Source organism: Peromyscus californicus, unplaced genomic scaffold (assembly GCF_007827085.1).
Source record: "Peromyscus californicus insignis strain IS unplaced genomic scaffold, ASM782708v3 Scaffold_10__1_contigs__length_136768540, whole genome shotgun sequence".
Taxonomy (NCBI): domain Eukaryota; kingdom Metazoa; phylum Chordata; class Mammalia; order Rodentia; family Cricetidae; genus Peromyscus; species Peromyscus californicus.
In genome coordinates, this window is record NW_026294391.1 from 85,848,775 (window position 1) to 85,867,269 (window position 18,495).

Consider the following 18,495-nt stretch of genomic DNA (forward strand, 5'->3'; position numbering starts at 1 on the left):
CCAATTATAGTGGCACCAGCTATATTTGAGCACTTGGGGGTGGGGATGGGAATTCAACCTGGGAATTCCAGGAAACCCAGTGGGGTCTTGATAGTCAGCACCCCCAGTTGTGGGGGCCAGCAGAGAGCATAGGATCCAGCATAAGTGGCCCTAGTTGGCAGGCTGAGGTCCCAGGAAAGGGCCTGTGACTCAACAGATTGGCATGGAAGCCCCACCTCTGCTTACCGGTCTTACATCTAAGCACAGGTTGAGTGATGCCATATACTCCCTCAAATATGGCAAACCCATGTTCCACACAGATCCCTGTGAGGCAAGTATTTTCCCCATGAAAAGACCAAGTCTTAAGCACATGTATCTATAATGATTGCCAGTTTTATTCCTCTGGCTAAGAAATCCAGAGGTAATTCCAGGTTTACATTTCTTTTTAATAGTTCTTCATCAAGTCTAGTGCCTTTATTGCCTCTACAAGCTGGTTACAAATTCATTTTAATTAACTCCCACTTATTAAAAAATCTGCAGGTCTTTGTGAGACACATATTCATTAAAAAATACACAGAAGCAAAAGGCAAAATTAAAACACACCACACAAAAATAAGCACTGTTAAGTTTTTTGATACGTATAATTATACATGTACACACATAATTAGGAATTTTCCTATATATGTGAGCTGATACTAAATATGCTGCTTTTAAATTGTATAATATGGAATGAACACATTTCCATGCACAAGTGTGACACTTTCCAACTGAAAAATAAACGTGGAAAATGGGTCAAAATCCAAAATCCAATGAGATGCTGGTATCAACGAAACTATCTAAAAGAAAATACCAGATAGGTAATTAAAAGTAAAATGAAGTTCAAAGATACATCAGAAAATGCTAAGAGAAAGAAAGCAGCAGCCAGATTTCAATCTCAGAAAGAAAAGCTTTCAAGGCCTGAAGCACACAGGGTAAGGACGGCTTCGGGAATGTCTTTGCTTCCAGTGCATCATCACAAACTTGTTTCTTACTCTTCTTATCTCTTCCCTAAGCCTTTCCAACTCATCTACTCCTCTTATCACTTCTTCAGGGTTCAGATGCCTTGTGGGAGTGTCCTCTTTAGGCTCCAGGCTGGGTTGAGCAGGCTCTCCTCTAAGGCTCCCATCTGCTTCCTCCCCCCCACTTTCTCCAGAAGCCTCCGGATTTCCTCCTGCCTGCTGTGGTGGATCTTCTGAAGGATGGCCTTCATCTGCCTTTGGTGTGTTCTGGGCTGTTCCTTCGTTCTCATCACAAGACTTTTGCATGTTGAGTATTTCTTTTTTGAATAAATTAATCCTAGAAAAAAACCAAGGAAACAAAACAGATTAGGTGCCAGGCAAATGGACAAGCTCGGGTGTTCCCATAGCGACTGACTTTTCTGATTCAGGTCTCTAATTGCCAAAAAGTTTTCTAACTAGACAAGTCAGGCTCTGAGCTCCTGACTCCACCCCTTCCTCCACCTCCCTTCCCTCCCCCTTCTCCCTGCTCTCCAACTCCATCTTCTCCTGTCCCGGCTCCAGCCCACCATTTTCCCAGCAGGCCCTGCAACAAACCTTTCCAAGCACTGAAATGGGAGCGGCGTGGAAGCAATTAACCCTTCCCTCACCACATGGCTCTAACACTCCCGCCCTTTCGGGCTTTTCCAAGTCATCCCATCCTCAGCCTCTCACCAGCGTATGTCCCTTCAGCGGCCTCCTCTTCTCTCTTTTAAATATCTTTAGCCTCTCCTCTTTATTCTTTCACCCCATTTCCCCAGTAGGATCTGCACGGGCCTTCTGTGCTTAATCCGGATGGGAAGCCGCTGTGGCGCCCCTGGGATGTGCTTTGGTGTCTTCCACACTTCTACCCCCACCCAAAGGGACCTGAAGCAATCGCACCCTTGCACTGACCTGTAGGTATCTGAAGATTTTCCTCTCTTCTTGCACCTCGATTTATGTCGCGCCCAAAAGATAAAGAGTCCTGAAGAAAGACAGGAGTGCTTGGTGAGCACGCCAGTGCCTGGATCAAAAGGTCTCTTTTACGAATATAAGCCTTGATAGCAAAGTTTTTCCAGGTCCCCCTCTTCTCCCTCCTTTTGTGGCAGCCCCGCCTTCATCTGTACCCTCCGTTTCCCAGCAAGAGAGCAAAGAATGAGACAAGTTTTTCCCACATTGTTATTGTTTCTTTTCTCCGTCTGTCTCGTATTTTGCCTTTCCCCCTCTCTTTTCTTTCTCTTTACCGGACTCGTTAGCTACCTCCCTCCCAATCTGCCCCATCCCTCTCCAAGCAGCCCCAAACCTCTCGCACAAAATAGTTTAGCAGAACACTAAGATAAGGGGAATAGTGCGGGATAAGCGTGCTTTCTGATCTCTGCCCCCTCCACCCTATGGTCTCCGAGCCAGCGCCCACTATTAAAGTACCTGGAAGGAGCCGGGCTACTCTTCTCTAGCAGGACTGAGCTGCTACTGAGGAACTGGGCCTGGACTATAAGGACTTCTGCACACGTCGACTGCTGGTCACGTGAGGGTCGCGTCATCAATGAGCTCCAGCCCTTGGTTACCCCTCCCATTAACATTGCAGCCCGCCCCCTACATTCCCTTCACTCGATACTGTCAATCCTTTTTCTTATTTGCCAATCGGAGACAATAAAACTGGTATCATCACCAAGAAGTATCTATTCACCTTACTCGGATTACACAGGAAAGATCAGTCTTTTAGGGTACATCGACCAATTCTCCTAATTTGGGAAATCATTGCTTTCTCTCTCTTGCTCCCTATACTTCCCCTCCCCACCCCCAAATCCTACAGTCCACCATTTCTCTGGAATCTTATCCGTCTTTAAAATGGGGGAAGGTTGTAGATGCGCGCTCGTGCGGGTAGGGGAGGCTGGATAGGGTAGGAATGTTTAGTTTCTAAGGGTAGGAATGTTTAGTTTCATTAGCCCTCTTGAGTAATTTTCTGTTGCGTTCCATTTTAAACAATAGCATGTTTTAAAATGTTATTTAAAAAGGGATGCCCTATAAGCATTATTTAACACTGGATGAGGAGAAAATAAGTTCATTAAATCCATTTTAAGGTTTTGGAAAGTATTCTAATGGCTACAAGTGAAACGACAGTATTGGCAACATGCTGATGTGTTGGGATTTTTAAAAAATCTTACTAAAATGGCATCTTTTGCAAACTGACAGTAAAAACAGAGCCAATTTTGTCTAGTTAGTTTTGCATCCACAATCCACTACTCTTCCTGGCTGAGTTCAAGCTATTATTAGATGTCTGAACTTTTAATTGATGACTGCTGGCAGCTTCCACTTGCAAATAAAGGCTCCAGACAAATAAAGGCTCTTTTCCTTGTCCTTTGTGGGATCCAGTGTCTTTGTTAAACAGAAAAGCCTGCTTTTCACTCAGTGAACTTTGGTGGAACTCAAAGAAATATGTTTGTTGGTAAACTTTTGTTATTAAGAACAGAATGTTTGTAGGGAAATAGTGCTCATAATGAAGCAGAAAGAAGAGAGCTCTTTGTATGTCACCATTGATTGTTGGGCTTATTAAGCATGTGGGATTTTTCATTCATTCATTCATTCGTGGCACTCTTGACACTCTGATAGTATTCAATGTGCTCCATTAAAACAAGAGCCATCTCAGAGAACTCCATGCCCTACCAAAGAGCTATTTACAGCCTGTGCTTACTGCTGCTTTATTCACTAAAACAAGAAAGGCTGTTCAGCTAAAAAAAAAAAATAGAATGTAGTCATGGAATTTTCAGGAAAATTAATTGACTTAGAATGTATAATATTAACTGAGATCACAGAATTTCAGACAGAAAAGAAGAATCACCTATTCTCGCTCTCGTATGCAAAACCTAGCCAATAATATATATGTATACATGTAAACAAATACACATGTAGGAACAGTATAACATGCAAAAAAGAAAACAAGAAAGGGCTAATATTAGGAGGCCAGGAAGGACTGGATACAGAGAATGGCCACTCCGTATAGAAGGGGACCTATATCTAATTATTTTTCTATTTCTTACATTTTCATGGATTTTTTTTGGTGATATATAAGTGCATAAAATATATTCAATAGTGAAAGTGTAAACTCCAGTATGAAGCTCCACAACTTCAGAAAGGACATTTTAACTGTATAGAAGTTCATTGAGATGCATACACTTTGGTTCTGAATAATTTCAGCACATGATGTTTTTTATTTGCAAGATTTTTATAATAAAGTTTATAAAAATAAACTATCAACATACATAATTGTTGTTACCAAAATGCAGAGAGAGCCAGGTGGTTGTGGCACACTCCCTTAATCCCAGCACTCAGGAGGCAGAGGCAGGTGGATCTTTGTGAGTTCGAGGCCAACCTGGTCTACAGAGTGAGTTCCAGGACAGTCAGGCCTACACAAAGAAACCCTGTCTTGAAAAAAACCAAAACCAAAGCCAAACCAAAACCAATAACAAACGAACAAAAAACACAACAACAACAACAAAACCCCAGTGCTATTGTATGGGAAAAAAGGATCTTCTGAAACCCATGGTTCACTAGTATCTGCAGGTGGGGAGGTATCTGGAGTGGCTATCTACCTGGAGAGCCAAGAGAGCGAGAGCAGGGTGTGGTTAGGACAGTCTCTTGGCAAGAGTGATCACAACAGGATGTATGTTCAGAAAATAGTGTTCACCAAGGAGGAAGAAAGAGTTCTTAAAACTAAACATTTTGTTAGCTTAATGGTTAATACCTTATACTTAAGCACAAAATTTATTCCACAGGTGATATATTTTCTGTTATTTGAGAAGAGTGTTTAACATAAATATAAGCAATTATGTTTACTTATCACATTCCATAAAATGTTTCCACTCTTTGTGGTCATACCATTACAAATATTATTAATAACAAAATTGACTTTGTTTATATAGAATTCTATGAATTTTAATGTTTATATTTGTTTAAGCATCACTATAGTCAAAACAGAGTTCATTAGCTCCCCTCCCCAATTCTCTTATGCTATATTTTTTCAACCATATCTTACCTCTTTCCCTTGATTCCCACTTTAGTATAACCTTGTCTTGTCTTTGTCATTCAGCATAATGCTGCCATTGTATAAAACAGAAAAAGAAAAGTAGCAATTCTAAAACAAAGTGGTTCATTCTAAAGCAACAGCAAAGAGCATATCAAGTGAACAAAATACCATATAAATAACATAAGCTCATCCAGAACCTAGGTTCCTCTGAAAAGGAACCACACAAGCATTTTATGGTCCCAAGAAGAAAGTAGGTGGCGGCCTGGAGAGATGGCTCAGTGGTTAAAAGCACTGACTGCTCTTCCAAAGGTCCTGAGTTCAATTCCCAGTACCCACATGGTGGCTGACAATCATCTGCAATGAGATCTGGTGCCCTCTTCTGGCATCCAGGCATACGTACAGACAGAACACTGTATACATAATAAATAAATAAATCTTAAAAAAGAAAGAAAGTAGGTGGCATCATCAGGTAGACAAACTACAAAACAATGGGAAAATCCTCATCAAGATTCAAGGGTTGCATTCACAATTCCCAGACTGAAAATTTCAATAGAGGCAAGAGATCAGAGACCTAACATACATTTGAAGATTCCAATCAACAGACATACAAAACTGCTAAATCAGTTGTAGAGAGTGATGGCGACTGGCCCTCTTAAAGAGGACACATTAGGCTGTTTATCGCTATACAACTTAGTCTTGGAAGATATCCAGCACTTTATCTATCCACAAGGTTATTGCACGGCAATCAATGAAATTTAGATAATTTTAAAGCCCAGTTGTTGCCCCTTGGAGGAAAAACTTTTCCACAATGCTCTGAATAACTGTTTTAGTTGTTTTAGGTATCACTCCATTCTCCTCTTTCTAGTTACTGTTCAGTCATGTGAATATCCCACTGCATATCCATTCACCTACTGAAGAGCATTGGAGTTTTTCTAGTGCTGAGCATCTGTGAAGAAAGCTATACACAATATAGTCCCTTCTAGGGACTACCTCCACCTAGCAATACATCTTTCCCTCTAACCTACTTCACACATTACCATCAAATGTCATTTCTCCCCTGCTTTGAAATGTCAGTTTACTTCTCAGAAGGCCCTGATGGCAAGCCACAAGTAAATCCTCCACACTTCTTTGTATGCATGCATCTTTTGATGAGCACCAGGACACTCATTACCAACCTAGTTATGCACTTCTCTGCCTCACTGTGTCTCAAATATGTCTCATTCATCCCTCTCATTGTTCTTAATGCCATTTCCTTCCTATATGTTGCCCCCTTTTTTTGTGAGACAAGATTCCTCTGTGTAGCCCTGACTGTCCTGGAACTCACTATGTAGACCAGGCTGGCCTCAAACCCAGAGATCCGCCTGTGTCTGCCTCCTGAGTGCGGGGGGATTAAGGGCGTGTACTGCCACCACCCTCTACTGCCCTCTTTTTTCCTCTCCTAGGTTATGGTTCTATATCCTTAGAGCCCTCAAAGCCGTGTCAGCAGGAAGTGATCGTTCCCTCCATTGTCACAAATGTGCATAAGGTTTGGATCCCTCCCATGGCCTTTAATTAAAGCCTCCTAGCACCCTTTCTTTTTCCTGTGTTTGTGTGTGAGTGTGTATACATGTATTGAGGGGAGTTTCTAACTAGACAGCAGTGATATGTGGGCTGGGGGTGGGGATCAGGGATCATGCTCCAACTCTCTTGTTTCTGTAGTGATTCTTGTGATAGTGACTGTGTGTCTCCCATAAGTTCCCTCATTTGTAAGCGTTTGAGTGGCCTGGGAATGTAGCTCAATGGTAAAACTCTTAGCTAGCATACACTAAACCCTGAGTTTGCTCCCTAGTGTGGCACATACATGGAGGTCTAGTTGTCTTATGGACAAATCTTTCTGCTTACATGTAGCCACAGCCCTAATGATGTTATTGGTGGAGATTATTGATTCTCTTTTCCTAAAGTCTCAAAAGGGAAAATTCAGTTTACCAGCGCACACCTGGCAAAGACCCAGTTGATCCCTCGGGCTTTTTCCAGTACAGCAGTGTAACAGTCTTTGAAATGAAGTTAGTCATGGTAGGTTTTAAATGCAAGTCAATTTTAAGATACTACCACTGTATTAACTTAAATATACATCTATTGGTGTTGAGGGGATGACTCAGTCATTAGGAATGCTTTCTGCTCTTCCAGAGGACCAGAGTTCAATTTCTAGCAGCCACATAAGGCTTCACAACTGCCTGTAATCCCAGCTGCAGGGGATCTGACATCCTTTTCTGGCTCCTGCTGGCACTTGCGCACACATACACATAACTGACAGAAACAAACACACATAAATAAAAATGCAAAACCTGCATCTCTTAGTAAAAGAGAAGAAAAAGGTACATGTGCTAATTTTAACAATGAGAATGTAGGTTCTGGAGAATAGCCGCCACACTGGACAACTGAATTAATTATTACCTGCTTTGTGTGCACCCAGCCTGCACTGGAGGTGCTTCTAAATCCCAAAGTGCCCCAGGCTATGCAAGGAGAGGTGGAGGCTGCTGTTGACCATTTGGAAGAAGAATATCAAAGAGGTGAAACACCTTTCCCCCCACAAGCCTGCGATGTGATGTAAACACAGCATGAACAGTCAATTTAGACCACTTGCTTTATGCTGTCTGCTGGATGTTTTCACTTGTAAAGTGTTGGTTTCTCTTTTCATACCCTTTTGGTAGAAGCAAATTTCTTTCACTGAGCTGCATGTCTGGCAAGAACTGAGTTTCTCCATCTAGTCCATATTGAAGCAGAAGAGAATTAGTACTACTCCACCCAGGATGGAGTAGTGTTAGAGAATTTGTGAATGTGTTTTAAAAGCAGCCATAGTGATTAGTGAATATGTAGGGACAGATCATTTGAAGCTACATAAATACCCTACAGAGTTTGCCTACATAAATTACTAGTACGATATCTTGAAGGTGAAATTTTATTATTAATATTATAATTTTTTGAGACAGAGTTTTGCTATGTTGCTCTGGCTGTCCTGGATCTCGTTCTGTAGACCGGGCTGGCCTTGAACTCACAGAGATCCACCTGCCTCTCACTTCCAAGTGCTAGTATCAAAGGTGTGCACCACGATGCCCAGCTATGGTGAATTTTTATTATCTCATATTCCTTTTACATTTAATATTGCAAATTAGGCCAGGCATAGAGGCATATACTTTTAATTCCAGCATTTGAGATGCAGAAGCAGGCAAATCTCTGCGAGTCTGAGGCCATCCTGGTCCTACATAGTGATTTCCAGGCCAGCTAGGATTACATAGTGAAACTCTGTCTCAAAGAATAGATGATGGGTAGGTAGGTAGGTAGGTAGATAGATAGATCGATAGATCGATAGATAGATCGATAGATAGATAGATAGATAAAAATATATTCTAATTAATCTCACCAACACCTTCCTTATGGCTTTTTCATTCTTGTAAGTCTTTCCTCACTACAAATCCCCTTCTTAATTCATGTAACTCATGAGTTTAAAAAAGTCATTTTTATTTTGTGACCCGCTGAATTAAACATGGGTATCTGTGTTACTATGGGTTTCAAACTCCCCATTAGAGCTTGGTGGGCTCACAAGTACATACATGACTAATGACAATGACTTCCCTCCCCAGGCAGGATCTATTAGGAGCCAAGAGTTCTGCATGGAGAGTAGGGCGCTATGAGCCCCTCTCCCATCTAACCCTGATTGTTAATAGGGGCAATCTTGTGCAGATAACAACAGCTTCTTTGAGCTCATGACTACTACTGATTGCGCTCCTCTTCTCTCCCTCCTTCCCCTGTTCCACTCCTTCATTTGATACAGGGTCTCACTATATAGCCCTGGCCTATAACTTACTAAGTAGACCAGGCTGGCCTCAAACTCACAGAGATCTGCAAGCTTCTGCTTCCTAAGTGATGAAATTAAAAACCTGCTCTACCAGACAGACCTGCCTCTGCAACTGCTGTTTCTTGCCCAGAAGACGGTATTTTGCTGGCCTTCTTCATATCTTCTAGCTCTTACGTTCTTTCCTCTTCCTCTTCCTCAATGTTCCTCGAGGCTTCGAAGGGGTGGTGTAAATGTCTCCTTTAGGGTTCCATACTCCACTGTCATTATTTTCAGTAACTTGATAAGCCACACATCTCTGCATTCACTGAAAAGAGAGACTTTGTTGATTAAGGCTGAGAGTACCATTAGTCTACTGATATAAATATGGCTGTTTTGAAGACAGCTTAATGTTATGTCAATTTAACTAAACAACAAATTAAGTTCCTTTCTCAGGCCTATGACTTCTCCAGCCATGTGGCTTTTGACCAGGTTTACAGTATCAAGTATGGGATCCTTCCTGTGGCATGAGTGGGCCTCAAATCCAATATAAAAAGCAGTTGGTTAGCCCCATAACAGTCATGCCGTTTCTTCACAAATGGGCATTAGTAGTGAAGTCCATTAAAGTTCACAACTGTGTAAGATCATCGATTTTTCTCCCCTAACATCCTACTGGCACCTTGTGGCACTAGGAAGTCTAATCGGCAATGAAGCTTCCAGCTCAGTTCCAACTTGGTTTCTCTATACCTTACAACCAAGGTATGCAGTATATTCAGCAATATGGCTTGGACATCAACTTCTTTATATCAACTTTTGCTTGTGCCCTTTGTTGAAGAGGCTGACTTTTGTTTTTAACCAATGTACGTTTTTTGTACCTTTGTTGAAAATTGGGTGGCTAGAGTCATGTGTGTTTATTTTTCGGGTCCTCATTTCTATTTTACTGTCTACATGTATGTTTTTGTTGTTTTGTTTTGTTGAGACAGGGTTTCTCTGTGTAGCCCTGGCTGTCCTGGAACTCGCTCCATAGACCAGGCTGGTGTCAGACTCAGAGATCGCCTACTTCTGGATCCCCAGTGCTGGGATTAAAGGCATGTGTCGCCACCACCTGGCCGACATGTATGTTTTTATGTCCATACCGAGCTTATTTTGTTGCAATGACTCTAATATACTCAGAGGCAAAAGATTGTGATTCCTCCAGCATTGCTCTTTCTGGTTAGCATCACTTTGTTCAGAGTCTTATGTGCTTCCATGTGAATCACAGGCTTTCTTTTTCTAATTCGATGATGAATTTCATTGGACTTTTGATAGTTATTGTACTGACTCTGTACAAGACTTGTCATGAGATAGCCATTTTCACCATATAAAATCTATCAATCCCTAAGCATGGAAGATCTTTCCATTGTCTTAGTATCATCTTCAATTTCTTTGTTCAGTGTCTTAAAATAGAGGTTTTTCATTTCCTTGGTTAGATTTATTCCTAAGCATTTAAAAAAAAGTTATTGTGAATGATATTTTTTCCAATTTCTCTCTTGACAAGTTAATTATTGGTATATAAAAAGGTACTTTTTTGTATCCTACAATTTCGTTGCATTTATCAGATCTAAGGAGTGCAGTTTTCCAGGTTTTCAAAATACAGGCAGAAATACAAATGGCCAATTAACATTTAGAAAAGTGTCCGAGATCCTTAGCTGTGATGAAATAGAAATTAAAACTACTTTGAGATTGCAGTCAGAACCTCTATCATTAAGAAAGGAAATTACAATCAATTCTAGTGTGGATGTAGGGAAAGGGATCTCTTACAAAAACTGGTAGTGAGAAATGTAGTGATGCAGCCACTATGGAACTCATTCCGGTGGTTGTTCAAAATACTAAAAACAGAACTGCCATACTACTTAGCTAAATTACTCCTGTGTTTATACACAAAAGATTCTAAGTCTTACCAAAAAGGTGCTTGAATATCCATGTTTATTGCTATACTGTTCACAACAGATAAGAAATGAAAGTAGTGTTTTAGGTATTTATCAAAGATAACAAAAGAAAATGTGGTACATACACACAATGGAATTATATTAGCCATAAAAGTTTGAATCATGACATCTTTAGGAAAATAGATGGAACTGGAAATCATTACACTAGGTGAAGTAAGCCAGACCCAGAAAGACAAATGCCACATTTTCTTTCACATGCAGAAAGACAAATGCCACGTTTTCTTTCATATGCAGAACCTAGATTTAAGTGCATGCACCTGTGTGTGTGTGTGTGTGTGTGTGTGTGCGCGCGCGTGTGCACGTGTGCGTGTGCACATGTGTGTTGATCATGCAGCTAGAAGTGGTTTATGAGAGGAAAAGAAGAGATATTAAAAGAGAGAAACGGGATATTGTGATATGAAAAAAGAAAGGGGACTATTGTAAGGAGAATGTACTCAACAACACCCCTGGCAGGGTGGCAGCAGAGAGCAGTGGGGTGGGGTATAAGAAGAAAGTGTGTGTAAGGATGCCATAGCAAAATCCATTAGTTTACTAACTTTAAAAATTAATTTAAAAAATTAGAAACATTGTTTTGAAGATAATATTTTAAACGATCGAATTGATATTCAATTCATTTAAGAGAAGTGAGAGGAAATATGTATTTGTACTGTCTTTTGTGATTTTATAATGACCTTTATCCATGCTTTTCTTCTTTTAGATTACCATATAAAGTAATGAGTTTCATCATGGTATCTTCATATACGCTTGTCTTGTGTATTTAAATTACTGTCTGAGGTAAATTACTTTCAATGTGAAGAACTTAAAATGTTTCTTTTAAGAAGAAAATGTGAACAACACAGTGTCTTGCTTTTATTTATTTAAGAGTGTGTTTATTTTGTCTTCTTTTGAACGATAGCTTGGGTGACTACTGTTCTTTGTTGACAGTTTTTTCTATTTGAACATATATACCTTCCTACTTGTTTCTGGCATTTACTGTTTGGGAAATAAGTTAGGCACAAATTTACAGAGGTTTTCTTGTAAGTGATGAGTTCCTTCTCTCCTGTTTCTGTCAATATTTTTCTTTGTCCCTGGCTTTCAATGCTTTTACTATGATGCATCTAGAGATTTCTTCACTTGAAATTTATTGAACTTTCTGATTTCTTGGCAAATTTTAGAAGTTTTCAGATATTAAGTCTTTAGATTTCTTTGCTGTCCCTTTGTGTTTGTTGGTATAATTTATGGTGTTCCACATTTCTCTGAATTCTGTTTATTTTTCTTTTTTCTTTTAATTTCTTATTCTTCAAATTACAAAGGCTCTTTAAATCCAAACATTCACTGTTCTTTTCTTGTCTTAACTCGTTCCAGTTGAACTCTTGTGGATTTTTTTTTCATTTCAGTGTTCTTACTTTCTGGATATTCCATTTGGTTCCTTTTTTATACATAGTATCTGTCTCTTCATAATTGTTTTCTGTTTGGCATGACATTGTCATCATATTGCTTTCACTGTTTTAATAACAGGTTAAAAATGGAGACGTCTGCAAGGGGTGGTGGCTCACGACCTTTAATGCCAGCACTCACAGAGGCAGAAGTGGGAGTTCCAGGTCAGCTAAGCTTATGTAGTGAGATACTGTCTCAGAGAGGGCCAGGGGAGAGAGACAGCGACAGAGAGACAGGCAGAGAGACACAGAAAGAGAATATTTCACAGTGTCTCTTGTTTTCTCATATATGAATCATACTGGCTGTTTCTTTGCATTTTATTTGAAACAATAAATTTTAGGCTATGTATTTTTCTCTCAGAGGTTTATTATTGTTAATCATCTATTTGCTTAGTTTCTGGCAGTCATGTTTATTTCCCCTGTGCCCTTCCTGTGTGGAACCTGTTATGTTGTTCCTCACAAGGAGCCTTGAGTTTAGATACAGTTAAGTTTGTGTTTCTGTAACTCTGTCTTTGACATTCTCATTCTGTGAAAATACCTGGCTGCTACGGGTATTTATTACATTACAGGGTAAGTTATAGTTTTCAACAGTGCACTTAGGCACGAAGTACTCTACAGATTTTCAGATTCATGGAGTTAGTTTTTAACTCTTCCAAGAGTAGATTTTGAGGTCAGTGTTTGAGATCTGTTTTTGACCCAAGAAGATTCTACTTAATATTTTTTTGTTGGTCTTCATTGATACACTATCTCACCTAACACTTAGCTTCTACCTCTGACAAATCTACTTGTGTCCTCTTAATTCTTCTTCAATGCAACCTCCATTTTCCCCCCAAGATCCTTAACATACTGTATGAGCATCTGGCAAGAGATCTGGAGGTCTCCATTTTTTTTATTTCTTTATTTCATTTTTATTAAATACAGATTCTTTTCTGATACAATATAATCTGAATGCAGTTTCTTTCCTCTACCTCTCCCAATTCCTCCCCACCTCCTCGGCTATCTGGATCCCCTCCCTTTCTGTCTCTCATTAGAAAAGAATAGGCAGGTGGGGCTGGAGAGCTGACTCAGGGGTTAAGAGCACTAGCTGCTCTTCCAGAGGACCTGAGTTCAATTCCCAGCAACCACATGATGGTTCACACCATCTATAGTGGGATCTGATGCCTTCTTCTGTCAAGCAGGAATACATGCAGACAGAACACCATATACATAAAATAAAAAATAAACCTTAAAAAAGAGCAGTAATTGCTGTTTAAAAAAAAAGAAAAGGAACGGGCTTCTAAGAGATAACAACAAAATGTAACAAAATAGAATATAAAAAGATAAAACCAAAAAAAATCATATCAAAATTGGATAAGGCAAGCCAACAGAAAAATAAAAGAACCCCAAGAGCAGACACAAGAATCAGAGACCCACTCATTTACATATTAAGAAGTCCCATAAAAGTACTAAACTGAAAACTATAATATGTATGCAGAGGACCTAGTGCAGACCCCTGTCAGCCCTGTGCTTGCTGCTTCAGTCTCTGAATTTATATGAGGTTTGCTCGGCTGATTTAGAGGAGTTTGTTCTCCTGGTGTCCTGTGTCCTCTGTCTCTCCCGCTCCTTCTGCCTCCTCTTCCACAGGGTTCCCTGAGCTCTGAGGGAGGGATTTGATGGAGACATCCCATTTAGACTTCTGTGTTCCAAGGTCTGTTTGACTGTCTCTGTCAGTCTCTCTGTCTCTTTGTCTCTGTCTCTGTGTCTGTCTCTGTCTCTGTCTCTCTCTCTCTCTGGTGTCAGCCTGTGGGTCTCTGTATTTATTCCCACCTGCTTCAGGAGGAAGCCTCTCTGATGATGAATGAGTATAGCATTAGGAGTCAGGAGTCATTTTATTGTTACTTTCTACTACACTAGGTTCCATACCTCCCCTCAATTCTAGCTGTCTCCCCGCCCATTCCCTCCCTCAATCCCATCTCCTCTCCTCCTTCCCACCTGTTCTTCTAGTTCTTGCCTCCCATCCCCTACTCCATCCCACTCATAAAATATATCCTATTTTCCCTTCCCAGGGAGGTCTATGTGTCCCCCTGGTCCCTTCCTCTATGCCTAATCTCTCTGGGTCTATGGATTGTAGCTTGGTTATCATTTATCGACTAATATCCAGATATAAGCGAGTACATAGGAGGCCTCTATTTTAAAGCCCAATTGTTGCCCAGCAAAATGTGTGATCCAGGACTTGGGAGGTGGGGATGGATACAGTGACATAGTTGTTTCTGAAAGATATTCCTGCTTTAGGGCCTGAGCACTAGACTGAAGATGGGCATTGGTTTCATTCGAGTTTTCTCAGATTGTCTCTCTCAGGAATGTGGGGGCCCCAGTATTTCCACCAGTCTGTGCTGGAGCTAAAACCACTTCTTAAAAAGTAGTAGTTGGTCATAAAAGGCCCTCATTTTTCAGTTGCACTCATTAAGAACTTAGCCTCGCTGGGCGGTGGTGGCGCACGCCTTTAATCCCAGCACTCGGGAGGCAGAGCCAGGCGGATCTCTGTGAGTTCGAGGCCAGCCTGGTCTACAAAGTGAGTTCCAGGAAAGGCGCAAAACTACAGAGAAACCCTGTCTCGAAAAACCAAAAAAAAAAAAAAAAATGAACTTAGCCTCTGCCATACCGTTTAACGTGGGATGAGAAGTTCTGTGACAAAGGTACTATGATCCTCTAAGAGTGAAGTGGGGCAGATGAAATCCTTAGCCTTAGTTGAACACTGCTGGGGTGTTACTGTGTTGAGCTAGGAAGGAAAAAAGAAGAACAGATTCCAGTGCCATAGACTCTAAGTGTTCCTATTAATTTTTTTTGATGCTGTGTGTCTCTATGTAACCTTGGCTGTTTTAGAATTCTCTATGTAGATCAAGCTCGCCTGTCTCTGCTTCCTGAGTGCTGGGATTAAAAGCATGCAACATCATGACTGACCCTGTTCCTATTAAGTATTAACAGGTATTCCTATTTTTCCTTTTTCTTTTATTTTTGACAGCACAATAAAATTATATCATTTCCCCCTTCCCTTTCCTTCCTCTAAACTCTCTCATATACCCTTCATTGCTCTCTTTCATATTCACGGCCTCTTTTTCATTTGTTTTACAGGCATGTATGTATTTGTGTATATATAAACATTCCTAATATAACCTGCTCAGTAATGTTACTCATATGCATGTTTTCAGGGCTGAGCATTGGGTATTGGATAACCCATTGTCAGCATTCCTTAGTTGCCTGTAGTTCTTTGTGTAGGGTTGAGGCCTTTGGGGCTTTCTCCCATCCACTTTGGCATATCTACTGTGTTGTCTTTGTTCAGCTCATGTTTACACAGTCATGTTGGTGGGACTTTATGGCTGTAGCTTCTGACATTATTAGGAGACAAAATCCCACTCCCTTATCCTCTGGCTCTTAAAATATTTCTGCTCCATCTACTGCAATGTTCCCTGAGCCTTAGTAAAGGAATGTTTGTAGATATATCCATCAGAACTGATCTCAATAACTGTAGATATTGTGGTTTTCTGTAGTGGTATCCGTCCATTGCAAAGGTACGTTTCCTTGATGAGAGGTGAAGACTACATTTATCTGGGGCTATAAGGACAAAAGTTTAGATTGTTCTTAGGGATTGTGCTGCTTTAGTAAAGTGGTGGTTGTAGATTCTTCTCCAATATCCACTACTTCACCAGCACTGAGTAGCTAGCTGGAGTTCTAGTAGCAGGCATGATTGTTCTCTTCATGGGCTAGTTTTGAGTACAATTAGAGAGCAGTTGCTTATCACCAAAGTATGCATGCCACTACTGTACTCTTAGGGTTATTGTGCCACACTGGTCATTTTCTGTGGTTTATGGATGTCAAGTATCAGTTGCCTCCCTCCTTTGGAAGCTTGCATGCACCTTCTGGTACTATGAAAGCTAGTTCTTTTTTTTTTTTTTTTTTTTTTTTTTTTTTGGTTTTTCGAGACAGGGTTTCTCTGTGTAGCTTTGCGCCTTTCCTGGATCTCGCGCTGTAGACCAGGCTGGCCTCGAACTCACAGAGATCCGCCTGCCTCTGCCTCCCGAGTGCTGGGATTAAAGGCGTGCGCCACCACCGCCCGGCGAAAGCTAGTTCTTAAGGAGCAGGCATTCAGGTTAGTTCCAGCTCCGGGGCTTCTGGTCCCTGTGACTGAAGTGCACGGTGTCTTCAGCAAAAGGCACTTACCTTCCACTTCTGGATGACAATCAAGGGCAATAGCAATAGCCGGTGTGTTTTAGGAGTCTTTTGGACAATCCTGACTAACAACTCAAAAGAGAGCTTTCCATGACACTGGTGTTGGGGTTTTTGTTAGATGGTCTTTGGTTCTGGGAAGGAACATTGTCAGCTCAGATAAGAAAATTTCACTTAAAGTTTATATATATATATATATATATATATATATATATACACATATACATATATATATGCATTATGGGTTTTTAGGTGAATAGTTAATAGTTGATTCCTTATGACCTTTTCAGACATCCTTACTGTTATTTTACTTTCCACTTTTCTCCTATATTTACTTCCTTTTCCTTCCTTAGAGTCCCAATTTCCCCCTATTCCCTTCCTCCTTTTTTTTCTGTATTTACCACTTTCTAAAGAATCCACATTTCCCTGATCATATCACTTGTACCCTGCTATTCCCGTCTCTGTTGTTTCCCAAACCTTCTATCCTGGCAATGGACCACCCGTTTTACTTTCCTGGTTTCTGCAGTTACTGCAGGCTATGTACTCACATCAGCTTATTGTGAGGTAGGGGCCTCTGATGAAAAAGAACATGCAACATTCATCTTTCTGGGTCTGGATTACCTCACTCAACATAATATTTTCTAGTTGCGTCTACTTACCTTCAGATTTCAGGATTTCATTTTTCTTAACAACTGAATAGTATTCAAAAAGTGTATATGTACCACATTTCACTATAATTTTTTTGTTGAAGGACGTTTAGGTTGTTTCCATTTCCATTATTTCTTATTTTCAAGTCATTCCTAGGCCCTAAAGCCTAAGAGACTGCAGGCAAAGTAAACTTGATTCTAGGAGCATGCACTGTTGCAAATCTTACAATTTCCCAACTAAGCAGTCACAAAAACATTCACTGCACACACAGCTCTAATTTTTGTTTCCAACACAGTCAAGCTGTGGATTACTGTAAAAGTGCCTTTTAAGGCAGAGCAGTGACAAAATAGTGTCATTTGGCCATTGTTTTGTTATTGTTGTTGTTTTAAGATTTTCCTGGGCATGGTGGTACACACCTTTAGTGTCATCATTGAGGAGGCAGAGGCAGGTGGATCCCTGTGAGTTCAAGGACAGCCTGGTCTACAGAGCTAGTTCTAGGACAGCCAAGGATCATAGTGAAACTCTTTCTCAAAAAAATTTTTTTTCCTCTTAGGAAATAGTGCATACGACTTTTCTGAAATCCTAAAGGATTGACTGAGCAATAAACTGAAGATCAAATTCAAATCTCTTAATTTAGGAAAGAAAACTAGTTAAGGATTATTAAATTAGAGCCAAATAAACCCGGATTTCAACCTAGGTTCCTTCTCTTACCTGTGTGCGACTCTGGGTAAATCAGTTATCTTATTTTGTTATATTGTTTCTGTAGGCAATCTTCACGGTAGCTTTGATTTTATCAGTTGCATTGACACTCTCGACTCTTAGCCGGCAATAAATGAAAACCAAATCCCAGGATGAACTTCTTTCCCTTTGCATGCCCTCTTAATTTCTCCTGTCTTTTCACTCTTCCTCACAGGGACTCTTATCAACTGCTACTGCTGTAGCATCATAAACTAGATCCCTGAGATATACTACGGGAAACAGTTTCTCCACCCCCAGTCTTCTACAGTTTGAGAAATAAACCTCACATACACATTGTTTGATTTTAAAAATGTACGCGGACGGGGGTTTTGCCTGTGTATATGTCTGTGCACCAAGTGCTTGCCTGGTGTCTACAGAGGCCAGATGAGAGCACTGGGTTGTCTGGAACTGGAGATACAGGTGGTTGTGAGTCTCCATGTGGGTGCTGGGAGTTGAACCTGTGTCATCTGGCAAAGCAAGCAGTGCTCTTTTTTTTTTATAATTACAAGGTAAAATTTAATTATAAATGATGTAGTTACAATAAAAATGTTCCTAAAGTACAAGTTTTCATATTATTTTTCTAGGAGATTTTTTTTTATTTTGCAATACAATTCAGTTCTACATATCAGCCACGGATTCCGTTTTTCTCCCCCCTCCCGTCCCCCTCACCTTCCCC

General features: G+C 40.4%; 1 protein-coding gene across 1 annotated transcript; it reads right to left on the reverse strand.

The window, feature by feature from the left end:
• Window positions 1–352: 352 nt before the first annotated feature.
• Window positions 353–2,542, reverse strand: Tceal8 (transcription elongation factor A like 8). Its single transcript, XM_052746294.1, has 3 exons — window positions 2,418–2,542; window positions 1,908–1,977; window positions 353–1,314 (listed from the first exon to the last, which is right to left on the reverse strand). The coding sequence occupies exon 3, from the start codon at window positions 1,281–1,283 to the stop codon at window positions 930–932; it is 354 nt and encodes a 117-aa protein (XP_052602254.1). The 5' UTR covers window positions 1,284–1,314; window positions 1,908–1,977; window positions 2,418–2,542; the 3' UTR covers window positions 353–929.
• Window positions 2,543–18,495: the final 15,953 nt, after the last annotated feature.

Bases quoted from the DNA above. Each gene is read 5' to 3' on its own strand.
- Tceal8 (XM_052746294.1), bottom strand. From the start codon at position 1,283: ATGCAAAAGTCTTGTGATGAGAACGAAGGAACAGCCCAGAACACACCA.